This window comes from Mobula birostris, chromosome 18 (assembly GCF_030028105.1).
Source record: "Mobula birostris isolate sMobBir1 chromosome 18, sMobBir1.hap1, whole genome shotgun sequence".
NCBI lineage: Eukaryota > Metazoa > Chordata > Chondrichthyes > Myliobatiformes > Myliobatidae > Mobula > Mobula birostris.
Window position 1 is genome coordinate 56438585 of NC_092387.1, and position 17267 is coordinate 56455851.

The window sequence follows — 17267 nt, forward strand, 5'->3', positions numbered from 1 at the left end:
ATTTTGGAAACAGCAATGAAGAATCCTTCTACATCTGAGTACAACAGTCTCCACCCAGAACTTGCGTGACTGACGGTAGTGAAAACTGCGCAACTCACACAAGAGGGAAGCCCTGATCACCACCAGAGATGAAGGACCTTCATTTGCTACCCAAAATGCCCGTGGTGTAATGGGCAGCAGAGAAACAAAGCACAGTATTCCGACAAAAGACCACATGATACAACAGTATAGGTGCAGCTCTGGTTGTAATGAACAACATGTCACAAATCAGAAAACATGCTAAATACAAGGCTTCACAGGATCAGCAAGGTAAGGAAACAAACATATTCCACATATCGTGACTGCCATAACAACATTGCCAGTGCTCTGACTGGGGACCGTCATTAACTTTGATGCTGCATAAATATGTAGAACTAATTTTTCATAGAAAATGCCGAATTTTCAGAAACCTTAACAACTCTTCTAGGGAGCTTAATAAATCTAGGCCAAGAATTCTCACTTTCAAGATGTCATTAATTAAATAATGTTCCTATCATTTTACATTGGAAACAAAGTTATCTCAACGTTATTTTTAATCCTACCATCTTCTGTGGAACCTGGATGTTCAAAAATGGGACAAGGAGAAGCATTATAGCATGGTCTAACTTTGAATATGAGGGTGGCACTGCTGTGCAGTTGGGAGGGATAAGACTTCAGAGCTCCCGTGACCTGGGTTCAATCCCGAAGCCCGGTGCTCTGTGTGTGAAATTTTGCACGTTTTCCCACTGACGAGTGGCTTCCTCTGGGTGCCACAGTTTCCTCCCACACTCCAAAAATGTGTGGGTAGGATGGTTAACTGGACAGTGTAATATGCCCCTCTGTCTAGATCAATGGTTCCCAACCTGGGGTCTGTTCAAGAAACATGTACATGGCCCTGGGAATAACCTCCTGGTGGAGTTGAAATTCATTCACGGCATAAAAAAGGTTGGGAACCCCTGGTCTAAATGAATGGTAGAACCTTGAAGACAAACAACCAGATATCGATTCTGTATTCTTCCCATTTTTTCCATCAAAGTTGATCCAGCCAGGCTTAGTCAGTTTATCTCTCATGAAGTGATACATTCTGCATTTTCTTATGAAGATTTGTTCTATACAGATTAAGGACTGAGCTAAAAGAAAGCCAAAGCATGAGCTCAGAAGGTTCCAGTGCATTTTACAGCCAATGAATTATAAATAGTAGACGCTGCTACATTGTCAGCAACCCAGCAGCCAGTGCATAGGAGTCTTGCAAACAAAAGATGTGAGAAAGGTACCAGGCAATCTGTTTATGCGATACTGGCCAGCACGTTGAGAAGATCTCCTCTACTCTACCGTTAAACTATGATGTGGGCTTTTTCCATTCAGGAGGGAGCTTAATGTTTCACTCTGAAGACAGCACCTCCAGTGATGCAGCTCTCCTTCAGCAAGGGTATTATTCCTCCCTCCCCACCCCTCACAACTGTAGGATCCTGCCCAAGAATCGGGAATGTCCACACTGAGCCACAGTCACCAATTCAGAGTGGGGTCATGGTCAAAGATGAAATGTACATTTTGCTTTTTTAGAAGAATGAAATAATTGTCATTTAAGAACCATCTCAGGAGATCTAGTAGATCTCATTTGAATCTATGGCAACTATTTTCATAAAATACTGTCCAAATTTTTTTCAAAGGTCCATTGATACGATAATCCAACATTTTGGATTGCATTTTACAGAGAGGAGCTGTACCCAATAGCACTGCACTTATTCAGTTGCTGTTCAGGAAACCTGTGGATGACATTGGGAACAACCTCCTGGTGCAGTCGCGATTTCTCGGAAGTAAGCATAAAGAAGATCCTCCCCTCATCCATTGAACCACAGTCATAGAGCAATACAGGACAGAACCAGGCCCATCGGCCTATCAAGTCTGTGCTGAATGAGTCTCATTGACCTGCACTTGAACCATAAGACACAGGAGCAGAATTAGGCTATTTGGCCCATCGAGTCTGCTCCGCCATTCAATCATGGCTGATCCTTTTCTCCCCTTCATACCCATCCTATCCATGTATTTAAACAAACTTCTCATAATTGCTGAAATCAAACCTGGCATCAGCTCATTACACACTCTCGCCACTCTCTGAGTAAAGAAGATCCCCCTCACGTTCCCCTTAACCTATGACCTCTAGTTCTAGTCTCACCCAAGCTCAGTAGAAAAAGCCGGCTTACATTTATCTCCTTCGCTCCAGTGAATAAAGCCCTAAGCTATTCAACCTTTCACTATAACCCAGGGTCTCTCGTCCCGGCAACATCCTTGCAAATTTTCTCTATACTCTTTCACTCTTATTGACACATTTCCGGGAGAATGGTGATCAGAACTGCACACAGTACTCCAAATTAGGACTCACCAAGTCCATAGCTCTAGTCAAATTGTAGGCAGCTCCAATGTCTCACCTGTGCCTGAATAGAATGTCCAATCCATTATACCATCCATACACCCAGCTTCACCCCAATTTCTTTAATGTCTTTGGTTAACCAAAACCTATCAGTTGCTGATTTAAAACCAACTTTGTCAGTCATGAAAGAATTCCAGGTTCCTAACCTCTTATGCAAATAGAGCAAAAAAAAAAGACCAAACTGCTGGAGGAATTGAGTGGGCCAGGTAGCATCTATGGAGGCACGTTCTGGATCGAAACCCTGCCTCAGCACTGGATATGGAATCATTCAACAGTGCAAAGGAATAAACACAGTGGCAGAAAAAGGAAATCTATCTTGGATCGTAAACAAACCTGCAGTGCAATATTATTTGCTGTGTTGAACCACATATTATAGTGACAAGCAAGCAACAGCCTCGTAAAATTAATAAGCTTGTCAAAGATTATCAAGAAGACAATGCTCCTTAAAGATTGAGAGCTTCATTCATTTTTGTTCTTCAATTTAGCAGCTTTTTACGATCTTGATTCCTTCCTAAAGGACACAGCTACATTATTTTTTATTCAGATTCACCCTGTGCATATTAAAGGGCCTAGGAGATAAGAGAAGAGAACATTTAACTGCAGACGACATTGCTCTTCCAGATGGCTTCTCGTCCTCATTCTGGACCTCAGAAGCTGAGGAGCAATCGGGAGGTGACTTGCCCGCGCTCAGAGGTGGGATGGGGCAGTTGGGCCTGGAAGGAGATGGAGTCCTGCTCAGGGGCAAGGGTGATAGAGGCCTGTCTGGTGTGCTGGCTCCCTTGGGCTGCAGTGGGATTGGTGGAACCCCACTCAGCCTTGCCTCTGGAAGCAGAGCAATCTCAGAGCCTTGGTCAGAAAACAGGGCCTCAAAGTAACTCTGGCCAACTTTTGCATTTCGTGCACTGGCCTTGGAAGGTGAGGTCATATCTTCCCTTCGGAATGGGGAGAGATCTCTGCCCCTTCGGTTAAAAGGCCTGTACTCCTGAAAAGAGTGAGCTGCCCACGGACTGACAAATCGCCCATCTGAAGCCCTCAGTTCAGCTTCTGTCCCAGATGCAGCGAGAGATGAAGGTCGGCTCTTCTCCATCGGCTGGTCACCCATCACTTGAGCTGTTGGGTAGGAAAGAGTGGGGGGAGAGAACAGTCAGAGGTCAACATGAACTTCAGAACAAGGGACTGTGCGCCCGAAAGCAGCGGCAGAGATCACAGCAGTTCACCTTTCATCAGGTCTTCATTTCTGTGTTTCAGCAATTCCATTTCACAAGCCATGGCAGCCATCTAAAATAGAAGAAAGGAGCATGTTTACAAAGTTGGTACTTTATCAGGAATTGGATAACAAACTCCCTAAAGAACAGAATACAGAATAGTGCAGTGCAAGAACAAGCCCTGCAGCCCAGTGTCTGAAGTTCAAAGTGAATTTTATTATCAAACTACATATATTACACCATATACAACCCCAAGATTCATTCTCTTGTGGGTATACTCAACAAGTCGATAGAATAGTAACTGTAACAGAATCAGTGAATGGTTGCCAAATTAGGGTTTCCAACCAGAGAGCAGAAGACAACAAACTGTGCAAGTGCAAAAAGAAGAAACAGTAATATCAATAAACATCAAGAACATGAGATGAAGAGTCCTTGAAAATGAGTCCATTTTAATGATGAGGCAAGTGAAGCCTAGTTGAGAGGCAGTAACTATTCCTAAACCTGGTGGTGCGAGTTTTAAGGCTCTTGTACATTCTTCCTGATAGCAGCATTGAGAAGAGAACATGTCCTGGGTGGTGAGGGTCCCTGCTTATACACGCTGTTTTCCTGCGACAATGCTTCAGGTAAATATTCTCAGCGGTTCGCGGTGCCAAGATTGTGTTTACAAAGCACAATACCAAATTGAAATTAAACCTCTTCTTTCTATATGGGATTCGTGTCCCTCCATTCCCTGCACGTTCATATTTCCTGAAATTGGAACTAGATGGGAGAGTAGTTTAGCTCATGGTGGAACGGTGGAGCAGACTCAATGGGCTGAATGGCCCACTTCTGCTCCTTTGTCTTGTGATCTTGTGATCTAAATGCCTTTTCAATGTCACTATTTTACTTGCTTCCATTACCATCCCTGGAATCCCATCCTAGGCACAATAAACGTGAAGTCTCAGTCTACCACCCAATTCAAACCATAATAGGGTCACTATATCTGAATCTTATATAGGCTAGATTATTACCCTCTACAATTTGTATCTTTTATTACTTCACAAGTGATATCTCAGTCTCTAACAATCGTGCTATCTCTATTCTAACTAACAAGATCTCACTGACACAATGTTATCGAGAATTATCGGTTAGAGCATTGGCCTAAAGCAGGGGCCCCCAAACTTTTTTTGCACCGCGGACCAGTTTAATATTGACAATATTCTTGTGGACCGGCCAACCGGGGGCGGGTTGTTCAAGTAGGGTTGCCAACTTTCTCACTCCCAAATAAGGGACAAAAGTAGCAGTCAAATACGGGACACTTGTGTTTACCCCGAGAAAGACTACAATGACTATGAAGCCTCGCGCGGGCACCTGTGTGCGCATGCGTGTACGTGCAGAATTTTTTCTACAAATCGATTTTGGCTTAATCTTCCTGATTCTGATAAGTGAAACTACACTGTACGAACATTATTTCTACTTTATATAGGCTGTGTATTTATCATTCCTGCTTTTACTATATGTTAGTGTTATTTTAGGTTTTATGTGTTATTTGGTATGATTTGGTAGGTTATTTCAAGCCAAAACAGTGCGTGACAGGGAATGAGGAAAGGTGCAGCTGACTCATATCATTTCATATCGCCAAATAATATTGTTTCTACGCGGCCCAGTAGCATATGCTTTGCGGCCCGGTGGTTGGGGACCACTGGCCTGAAGCACCATAATGCCTCCATTTTTAAATTCTCATCCTTTAAATTGCTTCTCAGTCTTGCCTATCCCCAACTTTTGTCTCCAGTAGTCCTAAGATCTTCACTTATTAACTCCAGATCTGTCTCAGCTCTTCTTGTACACTGGCTCCCATTGCTCAACTATTAGCTGATGAAATGCCTCTGCGATTCTCCCTCCCTTAAGACCTACAGTTGAATCTACCTTTGGACATGATGTTAAGCTTTCTTGAATACACCACCAACACACACAAAATGCTGGAGGAACTCAGCAGGTCAGGCAACATCTACAGAAAAGAGTAAACAGTCGATGTTTCAGGTAGAGAGAGGGGTTGGGAGGGTTGATATTTTAGTACGGGTGGGTGATCTGTTAGTTTCTGTGTGAAGGAGGGGTTGGGGTTTGTGAGTTTTATCTCTTTTTTCATGTGGGGGGTGTGGTTGATGTCTTTTCTTTCAATGACTTCCATGGGTTTTCTGTATTTCATGGCTATCTGGAGAAGATGAATCTCAGAGTTGTATTCTGTGTACTTTCTTTAATAATAAAATGAATCTTTGAACTTCTTGCTTAGGACATTTCGTCCACCTCATTGCAAAGTGATCACTGCTTTGTTAGAAATGGAAAATGTCAAAAAGGTTGCACTAAGCTTTTACGGAGTGCTGAAACACCAAGATTTAAACTTTAATGCTCTAATGTGCATTTCAAAGAATATTGTGATTACCTTTTGTCTTTTAGTGTGCAATTGGTGCTGCAGCTGTTGCATTTCCTCCTCTAGCTTCTGAAAGTTCTGACAGGCAGCATAGTCCTTCAGCCTCTGGTTCTGCTCCTCTAGACTCCGTTGCTGCTCCTCCTGGGATTTCAACATCTCCCCCACATTCTGTCTCAAGCAAAAAAAAAAGTGACAGGTTAATCTGTGGGAAAGACTAGTGTTTCTATAGCTTCTCTTACAACCCTTTCAGCACTAGAAAGCTGGAAACAGCAGGGTAGGCCACATCTGAGGAGAGAGAAACATTTAATGTTTCAGCTCCAAGACCTTCCATCAGAACAACACAAAAAGCACTGGAGGAATTCAGTGGGCCAGGCAACATTTATAGAGGGGTAGCCTCCAACCTGATGGTATGAATATTAATTTCTCCTTCCGGTAAACAAATTCCACTCCCCTCTTCCATTACTATCTACTCGGACCTTTCACCTCTTCTTACCTGCCTATTACTTCCCCCAGATCTCCTCTTCTTTCCCTTTTCCCTATGGTCCACTCTGCCCTCCTGTTTCACTTCTCACCCCAAACCTATGACCTCTAGGGATCTATTCCCACCCAGGCTGGCTTCTTCTAGTCCCCATTCTGGCTTCTTGCCTCTTTTCACCTGCCTATCACCTTCCCCCACCTTCCCTTTCACCCACGGTCCACTCTCCTCTCCTATCAGATTCCTTCTTCTCCAGCCTTTCACCTTTCCCACCCACCTGGCTTCACTTATCACCTTCCAGCCAGCCTCCTACCGCACCCCCCCCCCCCACCATTTTATTCTGGCGTCTTCTGCCTTCCTTCTCAGTCCTGAAGAATGTTCATTCATTTCCATTAACGCTGCCAAGTTCTAACAGCACTTTATGCATGTTCCTCCTTATTTATGGAAGGAAATGGACAGATGACATTTTGGGATGAGAGGCTTCAAATCACCCACTGCCCATTTCCTTCCACAGATGCTTCCTGGGAGTTCCCTCATCACTTTTTTTGTTGCTTCAGATTCCAGCATCTGCAGTCCCTTATGTCTCCTTTCATCAGAGCCCTCTGTTCTGATAAAGGGTCGCAGATCCTAACCGTTTACTGTGTTAAAAGTGCCCGACTTGTTTTCAGCCATTGAATGTGCAGAACAATTTTGCATGTTACTTTGAACATGTACATCACACATTGCTTGACATCATTGTACTGGATTCCTACTATGTATTCACACAGAGAGTATAGCATGCATCCAGTGGCCACTATATTAGCTACACCTGCTCATTAATGTTCATCTTCTTAGCCAATCATGTGGCAGCAATGTATTGCATAAACACGTAGACACGGTCAAGAGATTCAGCTTTTCTTCACATCAAACACTTGAATGGGGGAAAAACGTGATCTAAGTGACTTTAGCTCTGGAATGATTGTTGGTGTCAGATGGGATGGTTTGAGTATCTCAGAAACTGCTGATCTGGGATTTTCACACACTGCAAGTATCAGGGAATGATACGAAAAGCGAAAAAAAAAACCAGTGAGTAACGTTTCTGTGGGCAAATTGCCTTGTTGATGAGAGAAATCAGAGAAGAATGACCAGACTGATTCAAGCTGACAGAAAGGCAACAGTAACTCAAATAACCAAGTGTTACAACAAGATGTGCCAAAAAACATCTCTGAATGCACATGTCAAACCTTGAAGTAGAGGGGCTACAGCAGCAGATAGCCATGAAGATACACGGTGTGGCCAGCTGAATATTCATAGGAGGTACCAAATAAAGTGACCATTGAGTGTACACGCAAACAACAGGAATTCTGCAGATACTGGAAATTCAAGCAACACACATCAAAGTTGCTGGTGAACGCAGCAGGTCAGGCAGCATCTCTAGGAAGAGGTACAGTCTCGGCCTGAAACGTTGACTGTACCTCTTCCTAGAGATGCTGCCTGGCCTGCTGCGTTCACCAGCAACTTTGATTGAGTGTATACCCATGAATTGAGTCTGTGAGTTGACAATAATCATGTTTTAGCTAAAATTCAAATTCAGTCTCACAGCACACAAAATCACAGCGCTAGACAGGTGAATTTCTAGTCGATAGAGGGATGAATATTAATCTTCAAAAAAATGCAATTGGACTGTGACTCAGGCTTGTTTTAATGTCACGTCGAAATGGCAATCCCAGCTAAGCCACAGTTTCTCAGTTCTCCGCTGTAGTTCCAGGTTTAGAATTCCATCCACAAGACCTGAACTGTGACTCAGTATACCGCTCAGCCAACACTTCTAACGCTTTGAAAACTACTGCACTTCAAACATCAATATCCAAAATAAAAATGGAGTAAAGGGAAATGCTTTGTCCCTCCATTTAGAGTTGGGTCAACATGAAGGGTTGGAGAAATGCAGATTTCTAGTTGGATAGGAAGCATTGAAGGGATGATTTTAGAGAAGAATGGTTCATCTAGAGCAGGGTCTCCCAATCTTTTTCATGTCACGGATCAATACCATTAAGCAAGGGGACCAGCGACAAGGTTGGGATTCCTGATCGAGAGTTAATTACTCAGAGTAGAAAAGCATCAGCCAGACTAGTTACCTGATAGCGGGAGGTTATCGTTATAGAATATAGAACAGTACACAGACGTTGTCCCTAACTAATAAAGTGAATGACACCTAATCCTTTCTGCCTGCACACGTTCAATATTGTTTTATTCTCTGCACACTCATGCACCAATTGAAGAGCTTCTTAAACCCCTCGACTGTACCTGCACCTACCACTTCCCTGGCAGGATATTCCAGATACCCACCTTTGTTGTGGACAGTACTCATTGCTGGGACAAGACTCTAGTGGTGGAGGAATGATTTTTAAAGGTCTTTCATTTGAAAGATGAGATTTACCTGTCACACGTACTGTGAGACATACAGTGATATGTGTCACTTGACCAACACAATCTGAGGATTGTGCTGGGGCAGCCTGCGAGTGTCCCCACACTTCTGGCACCAACACAGCATGCTCACAGCTCACCAACCCTAACCATGTGTCTTTGGAATGTGGGACGGAACCAAAGTACAGTACACAGAGGAAACCCACGGGGAGAACGTACAGACAATGGCAGGAAGCAAACCCCGGTTGGTGTTTGCTGGCACTGTAAAGCAATTACACCAACTGCTACATTAAAGACCTGGAAAAAGATGCAGTTTTTTTTGGCATGTGGGCCACCTCTTAGTTGATGGGTCAAGTGGTTTTGCTCAACAACAAGTACTATTAATGTGGCAAATTCATTCTAAATCCCTTTACCACCACCAACAAATTGATACGCTGATTTAGGGGGTTCTTTCTTTCTTTCTTTCATTCATTCATTCATTCATTCATTTATTTAACAATACGGCGCAGAGTAGGGTCTTCTGGTCCTTTGAGCCATGCTACCCCAACAACCCTGATTAACCCTAACCTAATCCCGGGGCAATTTTTACACTGACCACTTAACCTACACGGTATGTCTTTGGAATACGAGAAGAAACCGGAGCATCCGAGGAAATCCCACACATTCCATGGGGGTGAGTGTACAGAGACACCTTACAGAACAGTGCCGGGATTGAACTCCGAGTCCTGAGCTGTGATAGTGTGGTGCTAATGGCTATGCTACTGCGACACCCATGGTAGTGTAGAAATGTGGAAAATTATAGTAAATTTCATGGAAAGGAAGAACTTAAAATGTCTCAAAGGAAGAGGGGTAGAGAAGTTTAGGAAGCAAATTTCTAGCACCTGGTATCTTGGTGGGTGAAGACATCATCAATGACAGATCAGGTGAGGAACCTCCAAAGGGTGAAATTAGGGCAGAGGGTCTTTGGAGAATTATAGGGATGGAGCAGATAACAGCAACTATAAATGAAGATTTACCAGATGCTGCCTAGATTAGATGGCATCTACAAGGAAAGGCTGGATTCTCTTGGCTTGTTTTCCCTGGAGCGGTGGAAGCTGATGGGAGATCTGGTAAAGGTTTATAGAATTAGGAGAGGCATAGATAGAGTAGACGTCCAGTACCTTTTTCCCAAGGTTGCAAAGTCTAATACCAGAGGACATGCATTTAAGGTGAGACGGAGTAAGTTCAAAGGAAACGTGCCAGGCAAGTTTTTTTTACAGGGGAGTGGTGGGTTAGGGTTAAGGTTATTATTGCTATTTTTTTCTCACGTAGTTTGTTGTGTTTTGCACATTGGTTGTTTGTCCACTCTGTCTTTCCTTGATTCTATTATGGTTCTTAAATTTACAGAGTATGCCTGCAACAAGACGAATCTCAGGGAGTATGCCCGCAAGAAAATGAATCTCGGGGCAGTATAAGGTGACATATATGTACATAAATTTACAATGAACTTTAAACTTTTTGAACAGCAGTCCAGCAAGTTCGAACCTATTAAGTGAACAGTGAACGCCTGGAGACAATGAGCAACTGTATGCAGCCAGCGCTGTGCTGTAACTCAATCCTGCACCCAACTTCTCATACAGAAACTGAGACCATTCTTTGAGTCCTTAGAGACTTTGTTTTGATGAACTACAGTTCATTTTATACTACTGAAGAATGCTTGCTTGTTCCCTTCCAAACTCCGGTTCTGTTACTATGGAAGTGTGATTTTTTTTAAAGATTTAATTTAATCAGAATGGTTGTTTGTTTGAAAATGAAAGGTGGTGCTCTCATAAGGTAGATCATGATGGAACATAGTTACCCGGACAAGGTGTGACCTGGGGGTCCAATATTCAACAGAAGTCTCCCCTTTCCTGTCATCTGGTAGGTTGTTGTAAGCTTTTATCAGATCTTCTTGCTCTTTTGCCAAGGCAACCAGCTGTTGAAAAAGCAGGAAAGCTATCATAGTATCCTTTGCATAGTATTGATACAAGAGTAAAGTTCTTTAAGACTCTATGCTGCCTATTGTTCAATCGCAAACAGAAGAGTGTATTCTTCTCCATAGATGTTGCTTGCCCTGCTGAGCTCCTCCAGCATTTTGTGTGTATTGCATTGAATGGGAATATTAAAAGACCACTAAATGATCGACTAATCACATTGCAAGTGGGTTACAATGAAAATAAGCTTCAACAGGGGTGAGCATTTGTCCCGTAGTGTGTCTGCTACAGATAAAGCCACTTCTTTGAAGCAAGATATCCCCTACATCCAGGATACTCAAGAGAAAACAAACACAGAAAGCTGGAAACAAAAAATAAACTGTTTATCCCTGTACTGTATATACTGCATTTCTCTATGATTGTGGGCTTCTGTTGCTGTAGAAGAAGTATCCACTTCAAGGTTTGTTATGTTGTGCATTCAGAGATGCTTTGCTTTTCTGCACAGTACTATTGTAACGCCTGGTTATTCGAGTTACTGTGGCTATTATCCTCTGACCTTTCTCATTAACAAGGTGTTTTCACCCACAGAACTGCTGCTCACTGGATGCTTTGTTTTTTTGCTAGATGCTCTGCAAACTCTAGAGACCGTTCCATGGAGATCAGCAGTTTCTGAGATACTCAAACCACCCTGTCTGGCAGCAATAATCATTCCACAGCCAAAGTCATTTAGATCACATTTCCTCCCTGTTCTGATTGTAGTCTGAACAACAACTGAACCTCTTAACTATGTCTGCAGGCTTTTATACATTGAGTTGCTGTCACGTGATTGGCTGATTAGATATTTGCAGTAACGAGGTGCATAGGTATACCTAATAATGTGGCCACTGGGTGTATTTCTTGATGCTGAACGCCTTCATCTGAAACATGAACTCTGTTGCTCTGTCTGTTGAAGCTTCCTGACCCCTGCTGAGTTTTTCCAACTTTTAAAAGTCAACATATTGTTGGTTGTACACTTTCAGCATTGTTAAACTTACACCCAGCCACCTGCTCAAATTGATAATACAATTGCTTTCCCCAACTCACCTCAGCTGGACATAAATGTTCCCGCAACATCCTCCCCACCATTGAGACGTCTATAAGGAGGGCTGCCACAAGAAAGCAACATCCATCATCAAAGACCCCGGCCTTCCAAACCATGCTCCCTTCTCACTTCTGGCGTTGGGAAGGAGTTACAAGAGCCCTAGATCCCACACCACAAGCCTCCTTCAACCATTAGCCTCCTGAACCAATGTGGAGAACTTCACTCATCTCAACATTGAACTGATTCCACAACCTATGGACTCTACAACTCATGTTCTCAGTATAATTTATGTACTTTTTAATTTGCACATTGGCTGTTTGTCGGTCTTTGTTTATGTGTAGTTTTTCATTGATTCTAATGCCAGGTATGAGGAACTCGTCAGTGACTGTCGGAGGCAGGGATGGAAGGCAAAGTACATGCCTGTTGAAGAGGGCAGCCGGGGCTTCGCTGGACAGTCTCTCCACAGAGCCCTCAGTGCATTGGGCGTCACTGGTACGAGGAGGCAGAGAGCCATCGGCAACATCACCGAGGCAGCGCAGGAAGATTCAGGGTGGCTCTGGATGAAGAGAGCACGTCCATGGGGATCTGCAGCATATGCTACCTGAACACAAGTTGTGGCTTGATTAACCACAGCTGGGTCGCCTGGTGAGGGTGTCTGATGTTGAAAGACCCAAGACACCCAATAACCCCAGGTTACATCACTGAGCCTCACGACAAGTGTTCTTCAAATCAAAATACCTGTCTTTCCTACTGTGAATGCCTGCAAGAAAATGAAACTCAAAGTAGTTTACGATGACATATACAGTACATACTTTGATAATGGTTCCTTTAAACTTTGATGGAAAACTAAATATATAATGCAAACTGTTCCTTTCCTAACTGCTTATTACTCAGACATGACACCTTCAGTCACCAATCTCCTGATCAATGAACTCCCTCTCAGCACCACTTCAGCTTGCTACGCCACTCTTGTCCTTAAACTCTCACTCTTTTAGTTAATTTGTCCTCCATGATCTCCACTCCCCTTTCAGAAGAGTATCAATCTCATGAAGTGGAACTTCTTTACTCAGAGTGTGGTGAGAATGTGGAACAAGCAGCCTGCAGAAGCAATAGACCAAAGACAATAGACAATAGGTGCAGGAGTAGGCCATTTGGCCCTTCAAGCCAGCACCGCCATTCACTGTGATCATGGCTGATCATCCACAATCAGTATCCAGTTCCTGCCTTATCCCCATAACCTTTGATTCCGCTATCTTTAAGAGTTCTATCCATCTCTTTCTTGAAAGCATCCAGAAGCGGCGGATGCGAGTTTGATTTCAATATTTAAGAAATTTGTATAGGTACATGGATGAGAGGGATAAAGAGGGCTCTGGTCTAGGAGCAGGTGGATCAGAGTAGGCAGATTAATAGTCCAGCGTGGACCAGGTGAGCCAAGGGGCCTTTTTCTGTCGTGAGGTGTTCTATGACTCTATGACCTCTAGGCACAATGAAGCAATGCAGGTTATCCTCAAGTAACAAGTTACACTGAGGGAATGTGCAAGCCCAAAGCTGTTTGTAGCACAGATCACGCAAGACAAACAAAAATGATTAACCTGGCTCCATTTCCAAGGTGTCTCACCTGTTCCGACATCAGCTGGCTACGTCGGCTGAAGTCGCGATTCTCTCCTTCAAGAGTCTGGGTGAACCGCTGTTCAAGGCTCACGGTCTCTTCAAGCCCCTGAAAAATACAGACGATCTCCTTTATACCATACTCATTAATTACTCTTTTAAAGTCTGCTGGAAAAAGTCTGTTTAGGCTGAATTCTGAGCAAAAAGATAGTGCTGAGGCTTTATAAGACACTGGTCAGGCTGTACTTGGGAGTACTGTCAACAGTTTTGGGCCCCATATCTCAGAGAGGATGTGTTGTCATTGGAGAGAGTCCAGAGAAGGTTCACGAGGATGATTCTGGGAATGAAGGGGTTAATATATGAGAAGCAACACACATAAAAATTGCTGGTGAACGCAGCAGGCCAGGCAGCATCTATTGGAAGAGGTACAGTTGACTTTTCGGGCCGAGACCCTTCATCAGGACTCACTGAAGGAAGAGTAGTAAGGGATTTGAAAGGGGGACGGGGAGGGGGAGATCTGAAATGATAGGAGAAGACAGGAGGGGGAGGGATGGAGCCAAGAGCTGGACAGGTGATTGGCAAAGGGGATATGAGAGGATCAAGGGACAGGAGGCCCAGGGAGAAAGAAAGCGGGAGGGGGGGGAAACCCAGAGGATGGGCAAGGGGTATAGTGAGAGGGACAGAGAGAGAAAAAGGAGAGAGAAAAAAAAAATATATATTATAATAATAAACAAATAAATAACGGATGGGGTATGAGGGGGAGGTGGGGCCTTAGTGGAAGTGAGAGAAGTCGATGTTCATGCCATCAGGTTGGAGGCTACCCAGACGGAATATAAGCTGTTGTTCCTCCAACCTGAGTGTGGCTTCATCTTGACAGTAGAGGAGGCCGTGGATAGACATATCAGAATGGGAATGGGACGCAGAATTAAAACGTGTGGCCACTGGGAGATCCTGCTTTCTCTGGCGGACAGAGCGTAGGTGTTCAGCGAAACGGTCTCCCAGCCTGCGTCGGGTCTCGCCAATATATAGAAGGCCACATCGGGAACACCGGACAAATGAGTAGCATTTGGCAGCATTGGGCCTGCACTTACTGGAATTTAGAAGAATATAAGGTGATCTCATTGAAACCTACCAAAAGGACTAGATAAGGTGGATGTGGAGAGGAAGTTTTCTATGGTGGTGGTATCCAGAACTAGAGGGCACAGGCGCAAAACTGAGGGGCAACTTTTTAGAATAGAGGAAAGGAGGATTTTTTTTTAGCCAGAGGGTAGTGAATCTGTGGAATGCTCTGCAGTGGAGATCAAGTCCCTGGGTATATTTACAGCGGAAGTTGATAGTTGATAGTATGGGGTTGGCTGGGATCTGGGATCAGCCATGATGGAATGGCGGAGCAGACTCAATGGGCTGAATGGCGTAATTCTGCTCCTACGTCTTATGGTCTTATGCCAAGATGATACAGACCACTGCAGATGAGTGATAGAATCTAGGGTCAAATAATGGGAATGTAGGGTGAGTAAGAAGGGTAAAAGTCCTCCACGAGGACCACAACCTTGTTGTACTGTTTGGAGGCTTGCATGCCTCAATGGCCCAGAGAGGTGTGTTGGCTGGAGTCAGGGCTTTATGCTTTGGCTCTTGGTAGGGTCACCCATGCCAAACAGATCAAAGGACTGAGGCCAGACTAAGAGTGGTCCACTGGTCCTCCAGCTAAAACTCTGACTGGTAAAATAAAACTGTTACGGAAACAGCAATGAAGATTCCTTCGACATCTCAATGCGATGGTATTCCTGAGTCTCCACCCAGGACTTGCATGACTAACAGTAGTGACAACCAAGAGGAAGCTACTGAGCAGACATGATGAAGCCATGAACAATGCCAGAGATGGAATAACAGCAACATAATGGGCAGTAAGTACGTAAGTGTCAAAGTGGGCAATTGACTCTTCTGGGTGGAGTCAATATTGGAGGATATTGGAGGGTAAATATGGGACTAATGTAGGAGTAGTAGAAATGAGTGGTTGAAGGTCAGCAGAGACTCAGTGGACTGTAGGACCTGTTTCTGTGACTATGAAAAAGTGGAATCTATCAAAGCCTCCATCTATGAGCATCTCCTTCAGCCACATCAGCAAACCAACCACAGATTAAAAAACTAGTCAAGCTGTCTGAGGTTATTCTCTCCACTGCTACATTGCACAATAATGTAACTGAACGATAATTGCTAATTTATGTCCGACCATTTCCTGTTGGATTAGTAAATCACTTGGGTGGAAAAGGTTTTAAATGTCAATGTACTCATTTACATCAATGAGTCTTGGCAACATTGCTTTACCCGTCAGAGTGTATCTATTACCAAGCCGCCCCCAGGTTTCAAAAGTCAAGTCAATGCATAAAGCGGCACTGCAAATGGAGCAATGCCTTCATAACAAAGCTGCAAACTGTCTGATCACCAATATAGAGCTGTTGAACCTCCGTCATCCCTGTCTAAAATGACAATGATTGTTTTGAAATGCATTAGATGGCAACAGTAGATAACTCATTAGATTTAACATTTTCCCTGGCAGATTTCCACAGCATGCCAATAAACATTGTGTATGCACAGTTAGCATTGCAGCCTGTTTTAAACAAGCAATGAAGCCAGTTCTGCTAGGGTTGGGTTTATTATACTGGTCAACAAAGATTTTGCTTCTTGAATAGTTCTGGGTGTACCTTATGCATTTTGGATTGCAGATCATGAAAATCGGCATGGAGTTTTCCCATCACACACCATTTTTCATGAAATTGCCTATATTTTTTAATTTCAATTCATAATTCAAGTCAGAATAACTGATGCTGAGATTAAGGAAGGCATTTTTGTTGGTCCACAAATAAAACAGGTCATCAATGACAGGCAATTCGAAGAATTCTATTGGGACTGGAGAAAATCACATGGAAGGCATTCAAGGATATTCTTGAAAATTTTCTTGGCAACTACAGAGCACCAAACTATGTAGCAGCTGTTGACAACATGCTTCAAGCATACAAACCATGAAGTGCAACATGTCACTAAAGATTCATTTTCTGCATTCCTAGTTACACTTCTTCTTGCAAACCTTGGAACTATCAGTGACGAGCATGGTGAAAGGTTTCACCGGGACATTGCAGTCATGGAAAAATAGCATCAGGGCAACATGGATCAATCAATGCTGGTTGATTATTGTTGGACACTTAAGCAAGAAACCTCAGACAGTGAGTCCAAAAAAAATCATCAACAAAACATTTTTGGCTTAGTTGAACTATTGCAAAGTGTCAGCACTGTTGTGCGATTAAACACATTATATTCAATAAAAGTTAATTTCCAAATTCCTATGAGGTACAAGTAGTTTAAAATTATATTTGTGTTCAGCTTCGTGCAATCTATCATTAACAAAAAATGTTCTGAAGAAGCAAAACTTACAAAAAAAATGTTGTCCTTTGTTACCAGTCCAAAGTTGTAGATTCAACACCTTCATTCCCCCAAGCCAAAACACAGACCTACCTGCAACCCCCATCATCCATCACCCTGACATCTCAGTATCTGCTTTCTCGCCCCGCATTACAAAAACTGCTCCCCTTACCCCCCTTCACTTCAACCCTCTTGTTAAACTCCTGAAGTTTGCAGACGACACAACTGTCATTGGCCTTATCCGTGAGGGTGATGAGTCTGCATACAGAC

At 43.4% G+C, this 17267-nt stretch overlaps 1 protein-coding gene across 3 annotated transcripts in view; it reads right to left on the bottom strand.

Annotated features, from left to right (window-relative positions):
* Positions 1-302: 302 nt before the first annotated feature.
* Positions 303-17267, bottom strand: part of LOC140212134 (uncharacterized) — a 143150-nt gene continuing 126185 nt past the window's right edge. For 2 of the 3 annotated variants that reach the window (XM_072282733.1, XM_072282732.1), the window contains 5 exons: positions 13591-13689; positions 10777-10893; positions 6074-6229; positions 3667-3727; positions 303-3559 (listed from right to left, as the gene is read on the bottom strand). In XM_072282733.1, the coding sequence (XP_072138834.1) occupies positions 2979-3559; positions 3667-3727; positions 6074-6229; positions 10777-10893; positions 13591-13689 (1014 nt within the window). In that variant the 3' untranslated portion in view covers positions 303-2978. Of the gene's footprint in view, positions 3560-3666; positions 3728-6073; positions 6230-10776; positions 10894-13590; positions 13690-17267 lie in introns of those variants that run through there. The other variant, XR_011889652.1, reaches the window with a different exon arrangement.